General features: G+C 45.7%; 1 protein-coding gene across 7 annotated transcripts in view; it reads left to right on the top strand.

Moving 5' to 3' along the window:
* Positions 1 to 19,471, top strand: part of CDK5RAP2 (CDK5 regulatory subunit associated protein 2) — a 184,641-nt gene that overhangs the window by 84,509 nt on the left and 80,661 nt on the right. For 6 of the 7 annotated variants that reach the window (XM_036260325.1, XM_036260328.1, XM_036260327.1 and 3 more), the window contains 4 exons: positions 250 to 393; positions 9,607 to 9,704; positions 14,965 to 15,107; positions 16,825 to 16,934. In XM_036260325.1, the coding sequence (XP_036116218.1) occupies positions 250 to 393; positions 9,607 to 9,704; positions 14,965 to 15,107; positions 16,825 to 16,934 (495 nt within the window). The remainder of the gene's footprint in view (positions 1 to 249; positions 394 to 9,606; positions 9,705 to 14,964; positions 15,108 to 16,824; positions 16,935 to 19,471) is intronic. The other variant, XM_036260326.1, reaches the window with a different exon arrangement.

Consider the following 19,471-nt stretch of genomic DNA (forward strand, 5'->3'; position numbering starts at 1 on the left):
TGTCACAGTGGCGGGAGGGTTTGCAATGACCGCACCATGCTGGCAGGCTGCTCTTCCGGTTGTAACAACATATTGGAGTGCATTACAGTTTGGTTAGTAATTGGCAGTATTTGGGGATGATGGAAGTGACTTAGAGGACATGTAGGTATTGTGAAGAAAAACAAGTATCTTCCCTGAAAGATTTGGGGATAATCTCTTAATATATTTTTCTTGATGAAAACTTCCTTATGATTTGTGTGGTATCTTTAGAAATCCAATGAAGAAGATTCAGAAGCAATACAGCAGAATCGTTATTTAATGACTGCGGAAGATCTCAAGTTCAGGAGTGAAGACTTAATAACAGAAAAGTGCTCTTCTCAACAGTCACCAGGCAGCAGAATCATCTTCTCTGAGGTGAGCATGACTGAAATGGGACATTCACATGCGAATTCATATTCTTTCCTGACACATATTTGGTAATTCCTTTGATCTAGAGAGCCTCAGATGCCTTCTTGCTGATAATTGAGCTTACAGCAAATAAGAGGAGGGGTTGTGAGTCTACCTTACAGATTAGTATCCCGCAGCTGAGTATTAGTGTTTGCACTGCACAGGAAACAGAAATCACAGCTCATTAAAAGATGAGCCTCATATTTGCTCTCCCAGGGTTCAGCTCTCAAGAACTATGTAATCTCAAGTGTTCAGAACATTTTTCTGTTTAAATGCACATGAAAAAGGGCACAGCAGGCCCTTCCTTATCTGGCCCCAAGTTATCTTTCCTGTCTCATTTTCTTTTTCTCCCCATCATCACTAACAACAGCTAACTTCTTGCAGATTCCTGAAAATGCCATTTTTGTACATCTTTGTGCCTTCGCACATGCTGTTCCATCTCTTGGAATGCCCTTTACTTCCTTGTTTACCTGGTGACTCCTGAACATCCTTATGCCACTCTGCTGTCTGCTTCTCTGTGGCATCTTCCCTGGACTGCTTAGTAGTGATGTCTCCTCTTCCTCTCTGATGCATAGCGCTTTGCTCACCCATCCGTTGTAGCACTTAGTTCTTGTGTTGACATTGCCGGATCCACCTTTCTGTCTCCTCACTTGAGCCCCTGTGCACCATGGGCAGGCACCTCAGAGGTAGAGAACTGGCATTCATGTTTGAATTCCAATGTCTAGTCCAGTGCCTGGCTCAGTAAGTGCTTGTTGAGTGAATGAATGACTCTGTTGTTGGTTTGTGAGAGATGTGTAGAGATTGTTCTGACCCCAGCTCGAATAAAATGCAACTTGGCAGCCAGATAGGGGAAAGGAAAGGTGTTCACTATAGGCCAAGTTTTGTTTTTTTAAACCTGACTTTAATCAAGTTCATACATCTAGGACAGAGAACTCTTACGTAAATTAGTTCTCTGATGAATGGCTCTGATCATGACTTGTGGTTTTGCAAAGGGTGATTCTCAAAATAATTAACTGGTGCAGCACAGGCCCAGCTCTCGGGACAGACTCAGGCCGTAGGGCCGGAGCAGGGTCCTGGAGGCCTGCTTGTGTGCCAGGGACCAACCCTGTAGTTATTGGTTCTTGGAGAGCTCTGTAGGAGTCTACAGGGAGGGGCTGGGATAGCTGGGCCAGTTGGTGTGGATGGATCAGGGGCTGTTTTACAACTGGTGTAGAAGTATTTCAGTATTTCATCATCAGTATTAGCCATGGCACTGCGTGTCGGCTCAGTATCAGCCCCAGTCCAGAGGGCATCATTGGCTGAGCTGTGGGAGCTCGTTCTTAACTTGGATCACTTGTGGATTTGCATTTTCCTGTGTCTCTGGAATAAGAGTGTCAGCATAGACCAGTGAGGAGCCCTAGAGCCAGGCCAGGAGTCTGGAGGCCTGGATTCCCCTCTTGGCGCTGTCAGTTCTTTGGGTAAGTATGATAACTAAATCTCACAGGGCTCATAATTTGTGATTCTAACTTACATATAGTTATTTGTTTTTGACCTGAACATTGAGTTGGGTGTTAGGATATAGACTAACCTGTACAAGCACAGTCTGTTGTGAAACAAGACAGCACCCTATCAGGTGTTCTAGATGGACAGATCTTCACTGATTTGAATACATTTGGTTAAACTTTGTTATTTTAAGTTGTGTTTTAGTCATGTAAAAAGTATATAAATGTTGAATAAAATGTTTCTAAGTCTATTGCACAGGCTGAGTTTGATGATTGGTACCACTTTGGTTTTAGTTTTTTTTGCTGTGTGATGTCTGTGCTTTCCCAAAACTGCAAGTATAAAGTCGTATCATGGGCATCTCCGTTATGTTTAGATCCTGATGTTTAAACTGTGGAGCAAAATACCAAGGGTTTTAGCAAAGGTTTTTTATTTTTTAATTTTTTTTCTTTATTGATTTTTTAGACAGAGATAGCAAAATTGATGAGAGAGAACATCGATTGGCTACCTCCTGCATGCCCCCCACTGGGGATTGGGCCCACAGCCTGGGCATGTGCCCAGACTGGGAATCAAACTGGTGACCTCTTGGTGCATGGGTTGATGCTCAACCACTGAGCCACACTGGCCGGGCAGCAAAGGTTTTAATTTTATTCTGCAAGACGGATTGCAAATTGTGGATAAAGAATTATATGTTATCATTTAGGAATTGTACATTTCTAGGTGTCAGTTTAAGAAATCCCAGCTGTTAGAGGCTACAGTCCCATGTCATGTCATCATCCCCCCTTCCCCTCACCCCTAAAGGTGTACTTTTCAGATTGCAGTTCTTTCTTTGCAGAAAACGTGGATTTCTTCTGCTATACCCTTGGCCGTTTTATGTTGATTTAGGTTTTATCCTCTGCCTATTTCTATGAAGAACTTGAGGCTGTGATGATGTACCCATCTACTCTGGACAGTGTGTTTTCCTTCTAATTATTGTGTGATCCTGAGAATTAATGCTGGATGATCAGGGGATTGAAGAAAAGAGAGTAAAACACACTGACCATATTTAACTTGCTGCAGCCAGAGATTCAGAGCTTGGCTATTGACATGGTTGGGACATCTCTGCTGAATTTCCTGAGTATTAAAATAAATGTCTTTGTTTCAGGGTTGTGACATTGCTACCAAGGTAGACACCATCCATCTACCAGGCCACTAAATTGCCCTACTTGTCAAAAAGCGAGCCATTAAGTCTTCTTGTTACTCATCTTCCTAATCTGTAAAAGGGGGAATTCTATGCTAATTTCCTGGGAGGATTAGATATAATGTAAGTGTGTTAGTAAAGGTTTTTCGGTTGCCATCTATAGAATCCAACATTGAATAGTTTGAGCAAAACAGCAGTGAATAGGAGTGTTTATTGGGAGCATACCGCTGACTGTCACTGATGCCAAGGGAGTGTCGAGCTGCCCCGCCTGGGGGGAGTGAAACTGCAGCAGCCCGTGGACAGCAAAAGCTGCACACCCTAGGGCTCTGTCTTTGCATGAGTCACACCCGGAGACTCCCAGACTGCGGGTGTTTCAGTTTACATTTCAGAATTCCTGGAGAGAATCGTATGAGTTTTGTATGGATTCGGGCTGGACTTGCCCCTGTGTTCTAGGGTCAGTTCTCAGATGGGCCAGGTGGATGGTGGTTAGCTGCGTGGCCATTCTCGGGCGGTGGAGAATAGACTGCAGTCAGACACAGTAGATGCATGGCCATTGTAAGTCTCCAGTGGGATGAGTGGCCTGTGGTCTGGGTTGTTCCTTGTTTGGAGGTGCAGAGTGGAGGGTGGGAGTTGGTTGTGCCTGCTCAGAGGTGCTTCTCCTTACTGTCCTCTGGGTACCCCTCTGCCTCTATGCTGAGGAGGCCCACTGGTTTGTCAGCTCTGGTGACGGAGCCAAATGACTTCATTTTAATGGGGCATGATTCAGTGCAGGGGAATAGGTGATTGATGAAATTGGACCCAAATGGCTCCGAAGAGTTCATTTATTTAACATGGGTGAGCAATTTGCTTCTAGGAAGACGTTGACTCACTCCGACTTCCATTATGCAAAATATCCACAAGACTCTGTGCTCTTACGATTTACTTGAGTCCCTGTGTTGCCTCTTAGCGATTTAATCATCAGGTCAGCAAGTATAGTGGCAACGTTTGATCTGTGTCAGGCACTGTGCTGCCCACAGGAGCCCTTGGACCCATGAGCAGGTGGCTGGGACACCAGCTCTGGGGTGAAGTGAACCAGGGTGCCATGGGGCTGGAGGAGGGCATCTCTCTCAGTCAGGGATGGCTTCCTGCTGAGAGTTTGGCCTAAGCAGATCCACAGAGAGGGATGACTGATGGCTGTGGTCCCCGAAGAGGAGTGAGGAGTTTCCCGCTGAAGCTCAGAGGGAGGGGTGTCTGTTCCACAGAGGTGGGAGGGCAGGAGGAAAGCAAGTGCAGATGTGGTCAGCTGGCAGGTGGGGGCGGGGCCAAGGGGAGCGATGACCTGAGAAACCTGGTGAAGGTTTGGAATAGCTTCCAGAAAGAAGAGACGGGTGCTGAGCCAGGCACCGGGCCCTGACATTGCAGTGGGTGGTCCTCGGTCTTAAGGCCTGGCCCACAGTGATCCAGGGTCCTCTGGGGCAGGATTGTTTCACTGGGCACATACATTCCACATCTGGAGTCTACTCCATCTACTAGATACCTATTTTTTTTTTTTTATCCTCATCCGAGGATATTTTTACATTAATCATCAGATACAGCTGGAGAGGGAGAGGGAGGGAGAGAGAGAGAGGGAGAGAGAGAGAGAGAGAGAGAGAGAGAGAGAGAGAGAGAAACATTGATGTGAGAGAGACACATTGATTGGTTACCACCCGCACAGCCCCAACCAGGGCCAGGGACAAACTGCAACTGAGGTACGGGCCCTTGGCTGGAATCGAACCCAGGACTCTTTGGTCCACGGGTGGCGACATTCTTAACGCTGAACCATACCGGCCAGGGCCAGAACTCTATTTTTATCGGATTTTTTTGCTAGCCTTTCTGGGTTGGTTTTGAAGTTACATACCTAAGCACAAATTCTGACTGTCAGTCATTAGTTGAATGGACTCAAACAAGTTAACCTCTGCTCTCAGAGAATCAATTTCTTCATCTTAAGAATGGAAAGAATAATACACCTTCCTGGGTTGTTGTGATTAAAGATGATCCATGTAAGAGTATCCAGCATTGCCTGGCCAGTGTGGCTCAGTGGTTGAGCATCGACCCATGCACCAAGAGGTCGCCGGTTCGATTTCTGGTCAGGGCACATGCCCAGGTTGTGGGCCCAATCCCCAGTGGGGGGCATGAGTGAGGCGGCCAGTCGATGTTCTCTCTCATCCATGTTTCTCTCTTTCTCTCCCTTCCTCTCTCTCTAACATCAATAAAGAAAAATATATTTAAAAAAAAAAGTACCTAGCATAGCACCAGGGCATAGAAATAGTTATGGCTATTTATCACATTTTCACTCAATGCTAGGAGTCATGATGAGAGCTTTGTATAGATTAACTCATTTCACCTCCTTGCCAGCCCTATGACATATGTAGAATTATTAGCTCCATTTATAGGTGAGGATATTGAAGCACAGGGAGGTTAACTTCTTCAAGGTCACACAGTTAATAAGGTCACACACTCTTACCCACTGCTTCTTATGGTAGATACTCAAGAAGCAGTAAGTTTTCTTATTTTCTTTGTCACTGTTGGCTGGTTTTATGTGGCTGACAGTGATGATGTCGCCCCTTTCAAGCACCCAGTGCTTTGTAGTATCCATTATGGAGCATTGACAGGTGGACTTGGAGCTTGGCTGCCTGGGTCCACACCCTGCCTCGCTGCCCTGGCCTTGGGCACACTGTTCGCCCTCTGTGCTGCAGTTCCTTCCTCACCAAAATGGGGAGAATGGTAACATTGAGCTCACTGGGTGGTTGTGAGGGTTAGAGGAGAAAATGCCTGGAAGGCACTTACACAGTGGCTGGCATGCCGAGGGCTCAGTAGCCTTTTTGTCTTGGTATCCTGTTGAATTCTCTTCTCCGGGACCCTCTGTTCCCACACAAGGCGTGTACAGTGGGAGCTGAGAGAATCCCATGTGACATTGTTACTTGTGCACGAACGGCATTTAGGAGCTCCCTGTGCCAATGACATGTGGCAGGATTTACAGAAAGGCCTGACATTTCTAGCAGCCTTGGTGACTAACTCATGTTGAGCAACCGGTAGTTCAGATTAAAAATTTTTAATTGGCTCTGGCCGGTTTGGCTGAGCGGTTAGAGTGTCGGCCCGCGGACCAGAGAGTCCTGGGTTTGGTTCCCGCTAAGGGCATGTACCTTGGTTGCAGTTTGTCCCCGACCCCAATTGGGATAGTGTAGGTGGCAACCAGTCGATGTGTCTCTCTCACATTGATGTTTCCTTCTGAAGATAAAAATGCAAAAGTGTCCTCGGGTTAGGATAAAAAAACATTTAATTGGCAGATGGTGCCTTTGCCTTGTTTTGGGGCTAGAAGCACACAGTGATCTCTTAAGTCAGGGTTTGTAGCCAGTTTTGTTCTCTGCTTCCCTCTGGTAGTCTGCTGCAGCCAAGGCCTCTTCCTTGGAGAAGTACTTAAATACATAAAATATATGCACAGAAAACCAATTATTTTGAAATTTGGTTATTGAAATGTTTAAAAATAAGCTAAAAATGGGACTTTTTTTTTTATTAGTGTGTTAAATAACAAGATCTTGTGGTGAGCATAGTGACTGCTATAGTTTTGAAGTAGTGATAAGAATAAATATTTTGAGATATCCACAACATATACACACTATTATTTTTTTTTTTTTTTGATGCCAGAGTCACAGGGAAATACTAAAACTACTGTGGCTTGTAGCAATAGCATTATTCTGGCAAGTCATAATGGAAAGAAATGCCAAATTTCAGTTAGAGGTTAGTGAGAATAAAGATGTAACTTTTTTCCCTGTTCATACTCATATTCATGCAGCCCCTGAATTTTAGTGTCAGTTAAGAACCCCTGTCCTAGGTAGTATCGTAACTTTCGGAGAAAGCTAAGTCCACGTGAAGTACAAGGGCTGCTTGCCCCTCAGGCTCTCCGTTAGCCTTCTCCCTCCCAGGACTGAGAACATCTAGTCTGTGCTAGGCATTCTGCATGTGTTAACTCTTTATTTTAACACTGTCTTCTTATTTTGAAATATTTCAAATTTGTAGGCTACTTAAGAATAAAGGCTTTGCCCTGGCCGGTTTGGCTCAGCGGTTAGAGCATCGGCCTGCGGTCCAGAGAGACCCGGGTTCGGTTCCCGCTAAGGGCATGTACCTCGGTTGCAGTTTGTCCCCGGCCCTGGTTGGTTGTGCGGGTGGCAGCCACTCGATGTGGCCCTTTCACGTCGATGTTTCTCTCTCTCTCTCTTCCTCTCTCTCCCTCCCACTCTAACTGAACAAAATATGGAAAAATGCCCGCAGGTGAGGATTAAAAAATAAAAAAAGAATAAAGGCTTTTACTTTACCTGAGCCATCTGAGAGTGAGTTGGCCAGGTGAGGCCCTGTCACCTCTGAGTACTTGACGTGTGTTTCCTATGGGCAGGGGCGTTCCTCTGTTTGTCGTGGCCCCGCCACCACAGCCGGCAGTCAGCAGAGGCGCTTCACTCCCTGTAGTCCCCAGACTCACTCCTGTCACCGGTGTCCCTCGGAGCCCCTCGCAGCAGAGGGTCCAGTTCAGAACCATTCGTCTTGATTCTCCAGTCTCCCGTCTAGAACAGTTCCTCTCTCTTTCCTTGGCTTTTATGGCCTTGATGCCTTTGCAGTGTCCAGGCCACTCAGACTGTAGGGTGTCTTTGAGTGTGGGCTCTTGGTGATTGGATTCAGGCTAGGCAGCTGTGGCGGGAACATCTCAGGAGTGGTGCTGTGTTCCGTGTGTCCTGTCCGATGGCACGCGATTTTGATTTGTCCCGTTACTGATCACACTGACTTTGATAACTATGAAGATAGTGTCTACAGGTGTCTCAACTGTTCATTTATTCTCTTTTCCTTTGTAATTAATAAATATTTTGTATGTGTGTGTGTGTGTGGGGGGAGGGGATTTGAATCTATGTAAATACTTTGATCTTCAATTTTTTTTTTTATCCTCACCGAGGACATTTTTTCCATTTTTTGTTCAGATAGAGTGGGAGGGAGAGAGAGGAAGAGAGAAAGAGAGAGAAACATTGATGTGAAAGGGACACATCAAGTGGCTGCCACCTGCACGACCCAACCAGGGCCGGGGATAAACTGCAACCAAGGTACGCACCCTTAGCGGGAACCGAACCTGGGTCTCTCTGGACTGCAGGCCGACGCTCTAACCGCTGAGCCAAACTGGCCAGGGCTGATCTTCAAATTTTTACCCCTTAGTTTCCTTTTATGTTTCTTGGCTGAATTATTAATTCCCATGATGGTCGGCAAGTGGTGAGTTTTCTAATTCCATCATTCTTTCTACATTTATTAGTTGTTATTCTACTATAAAGAAAAGCCCGCTTTTCTTCCCATTTATTCATATTTATATCAATATGAACTCATGAATTCATATTTTATTCAGTAGGTTATAATCTGTTACTATTGTTATTTATTTTGATGCTCTGATTATTCCAGACTTGGCTCCTCTGTCCTTCTGACAACACACTCCATCATTTAAGCAATTCCATCTTTTCGAGCATGAAAAATACTGTCGCCCTATCTTGTATTGTCTTTGATTTTCTTGCCCCAGTACTGACATTGGCCATTTCTCTCGGGATCCCCCGGTTCCTTATAGAACACATTTAACATTATCTGCTCCATAACTGCGTGTGGTCCACCACTTTACAGGTGGGAATACCAAGGCTTCAGTGAGTAATTTCCTCAGGTCCCAGAACTGGTAAGTAGTAGAGCCAAAATTTGAACTTTAAAAAAAATGTCACATTGCCCTGACTGGGTAGATCAGTTGGTTACAGCATCTTCTCGACATGCCAAGGTTGTGGATTCGATCCCTGGTCATGGCACATACAAGGATCAACCATTGAATACATAAATAAACGAAATGACAAATTGATGTTTCTCTTTCTCCCCCTTCTTCTCTCTAAAAAAAAATCCACATTTGTGAATGCTGATTTATAGAGTTAATCCCCATTTCATAAATGAGGAGACTAAACTCATAGAGGTTTTTTAAGCTAGTTTCCTTGTCACATAGCTGCTGGGTTCAGGGCTCCACCTCAGATCGCTTAGCATCACTCTGTTTGATGCCTGCAAAGCGTGACACACTTCACTTCCTCTCCTTGAGTGTAAGTCCCTTGTCCCTAATGCTTGTCAGGTTTTGGTTTCGGATTTTGTTTTTGTTTTTTAAGCAAGAACAAGTGTGGAAAGGTATTCTTTGCAGTGTTGTGAAAATGATGACCAGAAGCCCTGAGGGGTGGCTATTTCATGATGGGCAAATAGGGTAACTGGGATGGTTCTTTATGGCAGCTCTCTAGTGTTGGGAGCATCGCTCTCAGCTTCATTCTGAGGTCAGTGATGGGCAGTCATTCCTCACTCCTCCTGCAGGTGGTGCTCTCTGACCATGGCCGGATCCAGAGCCTTGCGCTGGGGATCACCTTCGTTTGGATTTAGAAACCAAACCCACATATGTTTGCATAAGGATGTGTTCTTTGAAAATTTTTCTCTTAATGTCCGATGCCCGTTGTCATTTCCAGGAAAAGCAGCAATTAGACTATGAAGAGCTGATTCGGGTCTTAAAGAAAGAGCAGGACATCTATGCCCACCTGGTAAAATCTCTGCAGGACTCAGACAGGTAAGGGTTTCTGTTTGGACATTACACACAAGTGAGTGTGAACACATGCACACACATATTTTGAATAAGTGCGTGTTTTTTCTAAGGCAGCAAAGTTTGCTCAGTAAGCTTAAAGTGCTTGGATGGTGATTGCCTTGTTTAAGTCAGATATACCTATTCTATCAAGAATTATCTGACTTTTGCCCTGGCCAGTTTGGCTCAGCGGTTAGTGTCGGCCTGTGGTCCAGAGAGACCCGGGTTCAGTTCCTGCTAAGGGCGCATACCTCGGTCGCAGTTTGTCCCCGGCCCTGGTTGGTTGTGCAGGTGGCAGCCACTTGATGTGTCTCTTTCACGTCGATGTTTCTCTCTTTCTCTCTCTCTCTCTCTTCCTCTCTCTCCCTCCCACTCTGTCTGAACAAAAAATGGAAAAATATCCTCGGGTGAGGATAAAAAAAAAAAATTATCTGACTTTTGACAGCAAACGTAGGATAAAAGTATAATGATCACTTAGATTTTTATAATGCTTTATTATAGTTTTAGAAGGTACTTCTATGTATTATACCTAATGACCCTCACAGCTATTCTGTGAGGTAAGTAATATATGTTACTGTTTTCCATAAGAGAGGTTGAGCAACTTGTCCAGTCACATGGGTGAGGAATGACAGAACCCCACAACTCACTCAATGCCTGTGAGATGTGGTGAGGAGGCTTGATTACAGCCTGTGGTCTTGTTGTAGCCCTAGCTCTGTGCCCACAGGCAAGAGGCCCACTCTGGGCCTCTGTTTGCCCATCTGTAAACACAGGCAGCTTCAGTGACTTCCCATATTAGGAAATCATCTTTCTGCACACTGGGGCAGTTACAGGTGAAAGGAATGACGTCTGAGGTTCATTTCAAAACAGTGCAGAAGCAGAGGGAGTGGAGAGGGATGTGGTGGAACAAGATGCTCCCTGGTTGTTCGGACTGACGCAGGTGAGATGGGAGAGGGGCTCATTACATTATAGTTTGTTTTCTTTTGCATATGGCTAAGATTTTTCATAATAAAAAAGAAAATAAAAGAAAAAAAATCATGCTTCATTACTCCGTCTCTTATTCCCTTCCAGCCATAAAGTCTTCATTATGTTGTCCCTGGGCCAGGTGCTCTCCTTCACATGGGTTTCCACACCCTCTGTATCTCCCTCGAGTCCTTGAGATTTCATCTTGAGGGTTACCCTTGTCAGGAGGCCCGTGATAATCCCCAGGAAAGTTACCCCATGGTGACCTGCCTCCTTGTCTGGACTGTGAGCTCTCTCAGAGTGGGGATCCATTTCCTAGCGCCTGTCACGGGCTGGTATGGAGTAGGCACTCGGGAAATGTTCACTGGATGGATACCCACCCCCATCTTTAAGTTGTGCCATATTTCAGATTTTTTAATCTAAAATGAATTTCGAGAAAATGAAAAGATGCTGATAAAATCCTGGGAGTAGGCATCACTCTCTGAAAGAGTGTTTTCAAGGATCCTCGGCTGCTAGTCATTTTCACTTGGGAAGGGGGTTGAGTGATGCTGGGAAACTCAGAGAGGGAATGGGCAAAGTGAGTGTAACTGCACTTCTCCGGGTGGGAGCCAGATCTGTTCTGGGCACGGACAGGCCCTGTGGGCGGGTATGCTGCTGTCAGCCCTCAGCCTCCCGGAGGGCTGTGCGTGTCATAGACTCTTTATCACTGTAGGCAAATGTGGGACGGGACCAAGATAGGTCAGTGCTGTGACTGACAAGGATACTTACAAGGTTTCTTGTTCATCTTCAGAGTTGAAATACCTCTAGGGTGAGACAGACCTGGGTCCAAACCCCAACTCTGCCACACAGCACCTCTGAGTTCTGAGCTAAGTCACTCTTCACCCTGAGCCTCAGTGTGTATGTCTGTACCACTGGGGTTGGCTGGCCTACCTCTCTGCTTACCTACCTACCTGCCTACCTACCAACGTACCTCCCTTATAGGGTGGTTTTGAAACAAGAGGTGACAGTGTGTGAAGTCCTAATCTTGCCTGACATATAAGCACTCAGTACATGGTAACACATGAAGAGTGCAATATGAAAAGCTTCCGTCTGCCTCAGTTTCCCAGTACGCATACACTTTGTTGTAGGGGGTTTTTGAATCCTCAGTTCTTGCCATATGCAGAGGATAGGACTGTGGGCTAAGGCAGGTGGTGCCCTTTTTGGTAAGGTCAGCAGCACTCACTCCCTGGGAACGGGCAGTAGAAGTGGATGGCTCTGGAGACCTGTGCCATACTTGTAATTAAGATTGGAAAGGGAGGTCAGGGAGGAAGGAAACTGATCATGGGCAACTGTGCCTGGTCCTGTCCCTTTGACTTATTTATTCCTCACAGCGGCACTGAGACGTCAGTGACTTTGTTCCGTATTACAGGAGTGGAAATCTGCTCTCGGTGGTGTTCAGGGTATTGTCCAAGCATCTACGTGTAGGAATGACCAGAGCTCAGACCTCCCTGGCTCCTGAGCCTAGGCCCTTCCTGAGCTGTCTCTCATCTTGAGAACACGTACAGTTTTCACTTCCCTGTGACTCAGGCTTTCTGCCCCTCAGCACTGCCGAGATTTGGGGCTGCGTACTTTTTCGTTAGGAGGGGCTGTCCTGTGCATCATCGGATGTTTAGCAGATCTCTGACTTTCTCCAATACATGCTAGTAGCACCCTCCATGACCCAGATGTGACAACCGTCAGTGTCTCCAGATACTGCTACTTGTGCTGTGGGTGCCAGAATTTGTTTCCAGATGAGAATCACTGTTGTAATTCATGAGAATCAGAAAATTTGGTTTATAAATATGATCTTTTTGGGGGGAGTTTTTAGGACATGTGGAATGAAGGAAATGATGTGTGTTGAGCATCCAGTATGTCTTAAGCATGATGCTACATTCTTTCCCGTGTGACATCTCATTTAATCCTCAGAACAATCTTGAAGGAAAGAAACCACCCCAGTGACAGAGGAAGAAATTAGGACTAAGGCCTGAGGTCATGGAGCTGATTGTCGGTGGTTTGCCAAGGGTCTCTCTGACTGCTCCTTTCTGCCTCCTTCCCCACCGTGGTCCAGAAAGAGAAATGCACAGGGCGTTTGCTTCCTGCTCTTCTTTTGTTGCACCAGCTCCCCCCCCTTGCAAAGATTCTGGAGTTGGGGAAACATAGGTAACGGACAAGGGCGCAGCAGCTGTGTGCTTTTCGCCCTGTTGGAGAATGGAAGAGGGAGGGAAGCAGTTAGCTTTCCCAGCCCTGATCACAGGAGCTTTGGTAAAACAATCTCCTTTTTTCTTTTTTCCTGGTTAAATGTGTCTGCAGCCCGCCTGCTTCCAAGCGAGTGCTGTGCTGTGACACCTCTGGAAGGTTTTCCATCAGCCTTACAAATTGGTCATTATGATTGTCTTGAAATGGAAGTAGGTACAAGTCGCTGGTAGGGCCCCTTCCTTTGCAAGAAGACTGCTTCACAGTGAGCCATCATCAAAGCAGCAAGCATAGAAGATTAGACATAATGGTTTATTTTCCTTCCAATATATGTTGATTTATGTGTGCAGTCCGGTGGATGGAGCTGGAAGAAATTTCTGAGGGAGAAGTGGGTCTTGAGTCTGTAGCACATATATTTAGAGCAATAGCTCCTACCCATTTTGGGGTATGGACCCCTTTTGAAAAATCTGTGGGAAGCTAATGACCCTCTGCCTAGAAAAAGCCACATAGACAGTTCCAAGGTGCTGATGGACACTCTTAGGGAACCATAGGTCAGATGCTGGACAGGGACTGATGTATGTCTTGGTTATGTATAAAAGGAGGCTTTCTGATTTGTTACTGTGTTTTGGTAGTCTCGAAAAATGTTCATACTGTTTGACCCAGTAATTGCACTGCTGGGAATTTGTCTTAAGAAACTAACCTGATTGTGGAACAAGGCTTTAGGCACAGAGTTCAGATGCCTGCTGGGGTCCCTGTTCCTCTGAGAGCTGGTGTAACGGGTTCAGATCCCTGCCCGGTGCACATCAGTTGAAGTTTACAGTGCTTGCGGACATGCGTGGCTCAATTAGTAGCCACTAGCCATGTGACTATTTAAGTCTAAATTCCCCAAAGTTAAGCATTTAGTTCTTTAGTATGTTAGCCACAGTTTAAATGTTCAGTAGGCACCTTTAGCTAGTGGCTGCTGTTTAGTGCAGATACCGAACGTTATTGTTGGGGGGATTCTGTTGGGCGGTCTTTCCCAAGATCAATGCCGATTCTGGGAGGAGTGCATTTTCGGGGCCTCCTCTGAATCCTGGGTTGCTCTCTGCAGCTCAGCACTGTATCACAGTGACCCTGACATCGGACTTGGCACCTCCTCCCAAAATAACCCATTCCACTATGCGGAGTTCTGTTGGTCTCCAAATTGGTCCTTCCCTCCTTCCTTTATTTGACTCACTCTTTGTTCTCTTTTCTCTTCTTTCCTGCCCCTCACTCTCACCCCAGAACCACCTCTTTTTGGAGTGACACAGACATTCTCTCTTGTCTCCTCTCTTCTGAAGCCTTGGTGCCAGGTGACAGCCATGCTCTGGAGAGCCTCCCTATTTCTACCTGTGCTCTCACAGGCGTTTTTCAAACAGGAACATTCTGCAGAGTTCAACTATTTTTACTTATTTATTTCTGTAGCAAAAACTTGGAAGTGATTTCGATGTGCACTGGTAGGGGATGAGTTAATGATACCTATTAAAAAATGATGTTTGCAAATAATTTCCAAAGATGTAGGGAAGTATTTAAGTGAAGGAGGAATGCCCAGTTTAGCATTATATATCTATTATTAGTTCCACTTTGTAAAAATACTCGGAAAAAGATTGGGAGGAAATCAGTCTACAATGTGTTAATTGGTACTGGGATCATGGTAATTTTTATTTTCTTTATAATTTTGTCTTATATTTTCAAGTTTTTTTCTTTATTGCTTTTAGAGAGAGAGGAAAGGAGAGGGAGAGAGAGATAGAAACATCCATGAGCAAGAACATGGATTGGCTGCCTCCTGCATGCCCCCCACTGGGGATTGGGTCACAACCTGGGCGTGTGTCCTGACCAGGAATCAAACCGGCAACCTCTTGGTTCATGGGTTGACACTCAACCACTGAGCCACACCAGCCTGGTTATATTTTAAATTTTTTATAGTAAACATATATTTACTTTTATAACCAGAAACAAGCACAAATGACATGGAAATCAAAGGAAAGGCTGGCAAGGTTTTGCATCTTAAAGTGCAAACAGGTCAGTTTTAAAATTTCTTGTGTTTTGTTTTCCCAAGTGTCAAGAACCTGCAGGCTGAGTTAAACAGCATCTTTGCCCTGCGTAAGCAGCTGGAGCGGGATGTGCTCGCCTGTCGGAATTTGCAAAAGATGCTGGAGGAGCAGATCAGCGAGATTCGGAAGCGAGAAGGTACACACTCTTGTATGTATCTCCCTTTGGTTTCTGCACTTAGAGGCCTTGGCTGGACTCTGAGGGAGGACACAAGGCCCCCACAGGAGTTCATCTGGGGACACTTTTGTGTGGTGACTGTCAGTGTTGGCTCTCCCAGCCTGTATCTGTCTGGCTTCAGTCTTCACAGCAGGAGACCCAGCAGACTATGAGTTCTGCAGAGGTCTGCTGCAGCACTGCTTCCTGCTGCCTCTGCTGTGCTCTGTGGCGTTTGATACTTCTAGCTCCAGGTAACCTTGGGACCTCACACTCCCCTTTCTGGGAAACAGCCCTTGTTGCCCAAAATGTCTGGGCTCTGCCTCCCGCAGCACCCCAGGCAGAGAGCCCAGACTGCAGACCTGCGGGGGTGAGATTGCTGCTTCATATTGGACCGCTGCTTTTCATGACCACACGTGGGTTCATTTAGGGAGGGCTGCAAGGTGAGGGTCCTGTGCTTCTTGCATTGCCGTGCTCCTCGCAGTAATAACTGGCCCTCTCCCTTCCTGGAGCCTGAGTTCCTTAGAGTCTGAGTTAGACTCTTCTTCCTTGCTGTATCTCTAGCCTGGCATGGGTGGTAAAAACTGGTAATAATGGTGGGTTTGACACTTCTTGAGCAACTACTGTGTACATGGCACAGTGTCAGACACTTAACTTCTCATCCCTGATCCTGACAGCCATCCCGTTAGATAGAGTAGGTATTGACGTCATTTTACAGGTGAAGAAACTGAGACTTGGGTGGGAGTGGGAGTGGATTTACCCAAATGTGAGCCGGGACGTCCTCCTTTGACGTGTAGCTCTTTCCAATATATTAGGTGTACCAATTTTCAGCCCCGTGTGTTAGATGAGGTCCTGTTTGTGGATTTGTCTCGCCCCATAGACGACCAGCCCTGCCCTGCATCTTCCCTTCCTATTTGAATGCGACCCTTGTGGCCAAGCAGCGAGTTTTAGCTGATCATCTCATGGCACACAAAATGATTAGAATTTGTGGCACACCAAAAAAAATTTTTTTTGCTGATCTGCCAAAAAAAAAAAAGATATAATTTTGGTTCATTCACACTGGACAGCTATTGTGTTTTGGCTGTTGTCATTTTTTAATTTGCCAGTCTAAGGGAAAAGAGGTCAGTGCCCTGACCACATAGGTGTTGCATGTTTGAAAGCTTCTTGCAGCACACCGACTGACAATGGCTGGTGCAGAGGGACCCTTCTGTAGGTGACCAGATTCTCTCATCTGAGATCTAGCAGGCAGTTTCTGCACTCAGTATGCTCGCTGCCATGGAGGGCTTGGGCCAGTGAAAAATACATCAGGCACTTATTTCCCTTGAGTTCTACCCTTGAAGTCACATCTAATTTTCCTGTATTCTCACCTAAATAGAATCACTCCCTCATTTAAACTGAAATCACCATTTTCTTGTGCCAGTCAGAATGGTCTCCAGGCGCAACACTTGATATGCAAATGATAATTCAGAATTGGCTACAGTGGAAGCTTATACAGCCCATGATGAAACCATATTTTGAGATATCAGCCTGTAGAGAAAGAAGGGAAAATTGCTTTTGCTCCTAAGCTTAGATTCACTCTGTACTTCTGCCCCCTAGATCCTCCCCCTTCAAACTGCCCAAGATAGATTACACTGGGATTGATCTTGGGAGGACCTATTTCTGATTTTCTTTTTCTCTTACCCTCCCTCCCCCCTTTTTTTGGTCTTTTTATTAGATGAACCATTTTCATTTTATAGTGATCAAACATCTTACCTGAGTATTTGCCTTGAAGAACACAATCGGTTTCAAGTGGAGCATTTTTCTCAAGAAGAACTTAAGAAAAAGGTATTTGCCTATTACTTACAGTGCTTTGTTGGTTATTTGTTCTCTCTTGGGTTCCTGATCACAGGTATAAGATTCTCAAACCCCCTTTTTCTCCTTTCTTCCCTCTCCCTGTTTGCCTTTTCTCTTTCTACATTTGTTCCCTGGAGTTCTCTCCTCATGTCTCATATGCTCCTTCTCAGGTTGGAGGACCCACCCAGACGCGATCTTCTCTGGGAAAGCCCTCCAGTCCCTCCACGTAGTCAGCCGCCTTTCCCCTCTTCTCGTACCAGTCACACTCATTCCCTTCTCACGCGGGCCTGCACAGTCTGGGTGGTTGTCTGTATCCTCTGCTCGACTGTGAACATCCTATTTATTTCTGATTTTCCAGTGCCTGGCACATGTAGTGGGAGTTAATAGATGCTTTTTGAAAGAGTAAATATTCAAGTTTGAGCAATAAATCTTTTTTAAAACTGAAAAGGTTTTTTTTTAATCTGTTGATTGTTGGTGTGGTTAGAGTGGCTTAGTATTTCAAGATTCTAAGAGCCATTGATAAGAATAGGAAGTGTGGCCCTGGCTGATTTGGCTCAGCGGTTAGAGCGTCGGCCTGCGGTCCAGAGAGACCCAGGTTCAGTTCCCGCTAAGGGCATGTACCTTGGTTGCGGTTTGTCCCGGCCCTGGTTGGGTCCTGCATGTGGCAGCCACTCGATGTGTCCCTTACGCATCGATGCTTCTCTCTCTCCTTCTCTCCCTCCCACTCTATCTGAACAAAAAATGGAAAAATGTCCTTGGGAGAGGATGAAAAAAAAAAAAGAATAGGAAGTGTGAGCTCAGAGGAGACTGTTTTATTGTAAAATTATCATACATGTATGACAGATTCAGTTTCTGTTTTGGAATAATTCGCATTCTGTTAGAGTGAGTAGGCTTGTAAGTAATTGTAATGTGGAGTGCAGGGGTTGCTGTAATAGGCAGATGTGCAAGGTATGGAGGTAGCAGAGAAGGAGAGGTTAACTGTTGGGGTTGAGGAGTGCTCGCTGGATCAGAGAAAGTGTCTCAACAGAAGTGAGGCCTGAAGTGGGTTTTGAAGGATGAACAGGAGTTTGTTTGGGTAGAGGGCTTTTTCAGCAGAGAAAGAGAAAATAGCCAGTGTAAGGTATAGAAGTAAGCAATGGAAAGGAGAACTATACAAATTTCAATATTTTGGGAGGAGTAAATCAAGCAGCATTGAGGCATTGAATTTTTTTTTTTCATCCTCACCCGAGGAAATTTTTCCATTTTTTGTTCGGATAGAGTGGGAGGGAGAGAGAGGAAGAGAGAGAGAGAGAAACATCGATGTGAAAGGGACACATCGATGGCTGCCACCCCCACAGCATACCAGGGCTGGGGACAAACTGCAACCGAGGTATGCACCCTTAGCGGGAACTGAACCCGGTCTCTCTGGACCGCAGGCCAACGCTCTAACCGCTGAGCCAAATAGGCCAAGGCGAGGCATTGAATTTTTGAAGGTAAATAAAATGAGGATGATAATAGCTGCTGCTAGTACCTACTGTGGCTGTGTTGAGGGCAGGAAGTTGTTCACTTGGTTGGTGCTTAGTGTTTATAGAATCAGAATGTCTTGTATTTCCCAGTGTAACCCTGAGGGTCAGGTTCAATTTGTGCTCATATTTTGATGTATTTTGGACATCTGCTATGGGCAGCCTGGGTGGGATTTCCTACTTTATTTGTGGGGCTAATGATTAGCACATTAAGATGTCTTTAGAAAATTACTGGCCATTGGCATTTGAAACTTCTGGAAACGAAGGTGGTGTCTGCCCAATTGCTTATGTATCTGGCCTATCAAGACCTGCATCTTGAGGAGGAGCACTGGGCTGGGAGTCCCTGGAGTCAGCTCCGGCGCAGGCTGTGCCTCTGGAGGCGTTGCCTTTTCCCACGTGGCTAGGCAAGCTGGCTGTTACGTGGCATCTGATTCTCAGGCAACCCCAGTGGTGGGACCTTGGGCAATGAAACTTCTTGTATCTCAGGCTCTTCTTTATAAAATGGGGATAATCATACTAGCCTATCCACCTCCTCAAATTTTTTGAAAAGAATGATCAACTACAGCTTGTGGGAGTATTTTAGTAGCTGTAAATTGCTATGTAATGGAAGACTATTATTATTACTGACATTGCAGTAAGTGTAGAAAGAAGGCGATGCTATAAAATAAGGGTGTCTGATAGTCTCAGAAACTTCAGTCTCGGCCATTTTCCTCCCGAGGGTCTTATGTACAAGGCAGGGATAGCATTAGCTGTCATTAGACTGTACCAAGGACTGAGTGCACTGTGACCACTATCGTCTTCATTTCTCACAGGAACCCCTTTCACAGATGAGGACATGGAGGCTTAGCTTAGGCAGCTTGCCCAGGCTCTCTGCCTTGCAGTGATGGCTGCGGGATTAGGGTTGTGGGCATGCTAGTGAAAACAGGTTCACTGGACCTAGGGTAGCCTGAAGACTGGACTCAGGCCGCCCGATTCTCCGCAGCGGTGAGGCCGAAAGGTCTGCTCAGTAGGAAGGTCGGTGCGAGG

Source organism: Molossus molossus, unplaced genomic scaffold (genome assembly GCF_014108415.1).
Source record: "Molossus molossus isolate mMolMol1 unplaced genomic scaffold, mMolMol1.p scaffold_m16_p_14, whole genome shotgun sequence".
Classification (NCBI taxonomy): Eukaryota; Metazoa; Chordata; class Mammalia; order Chiroptera; family Molossidae; genus Molossus; species Molossus molossus.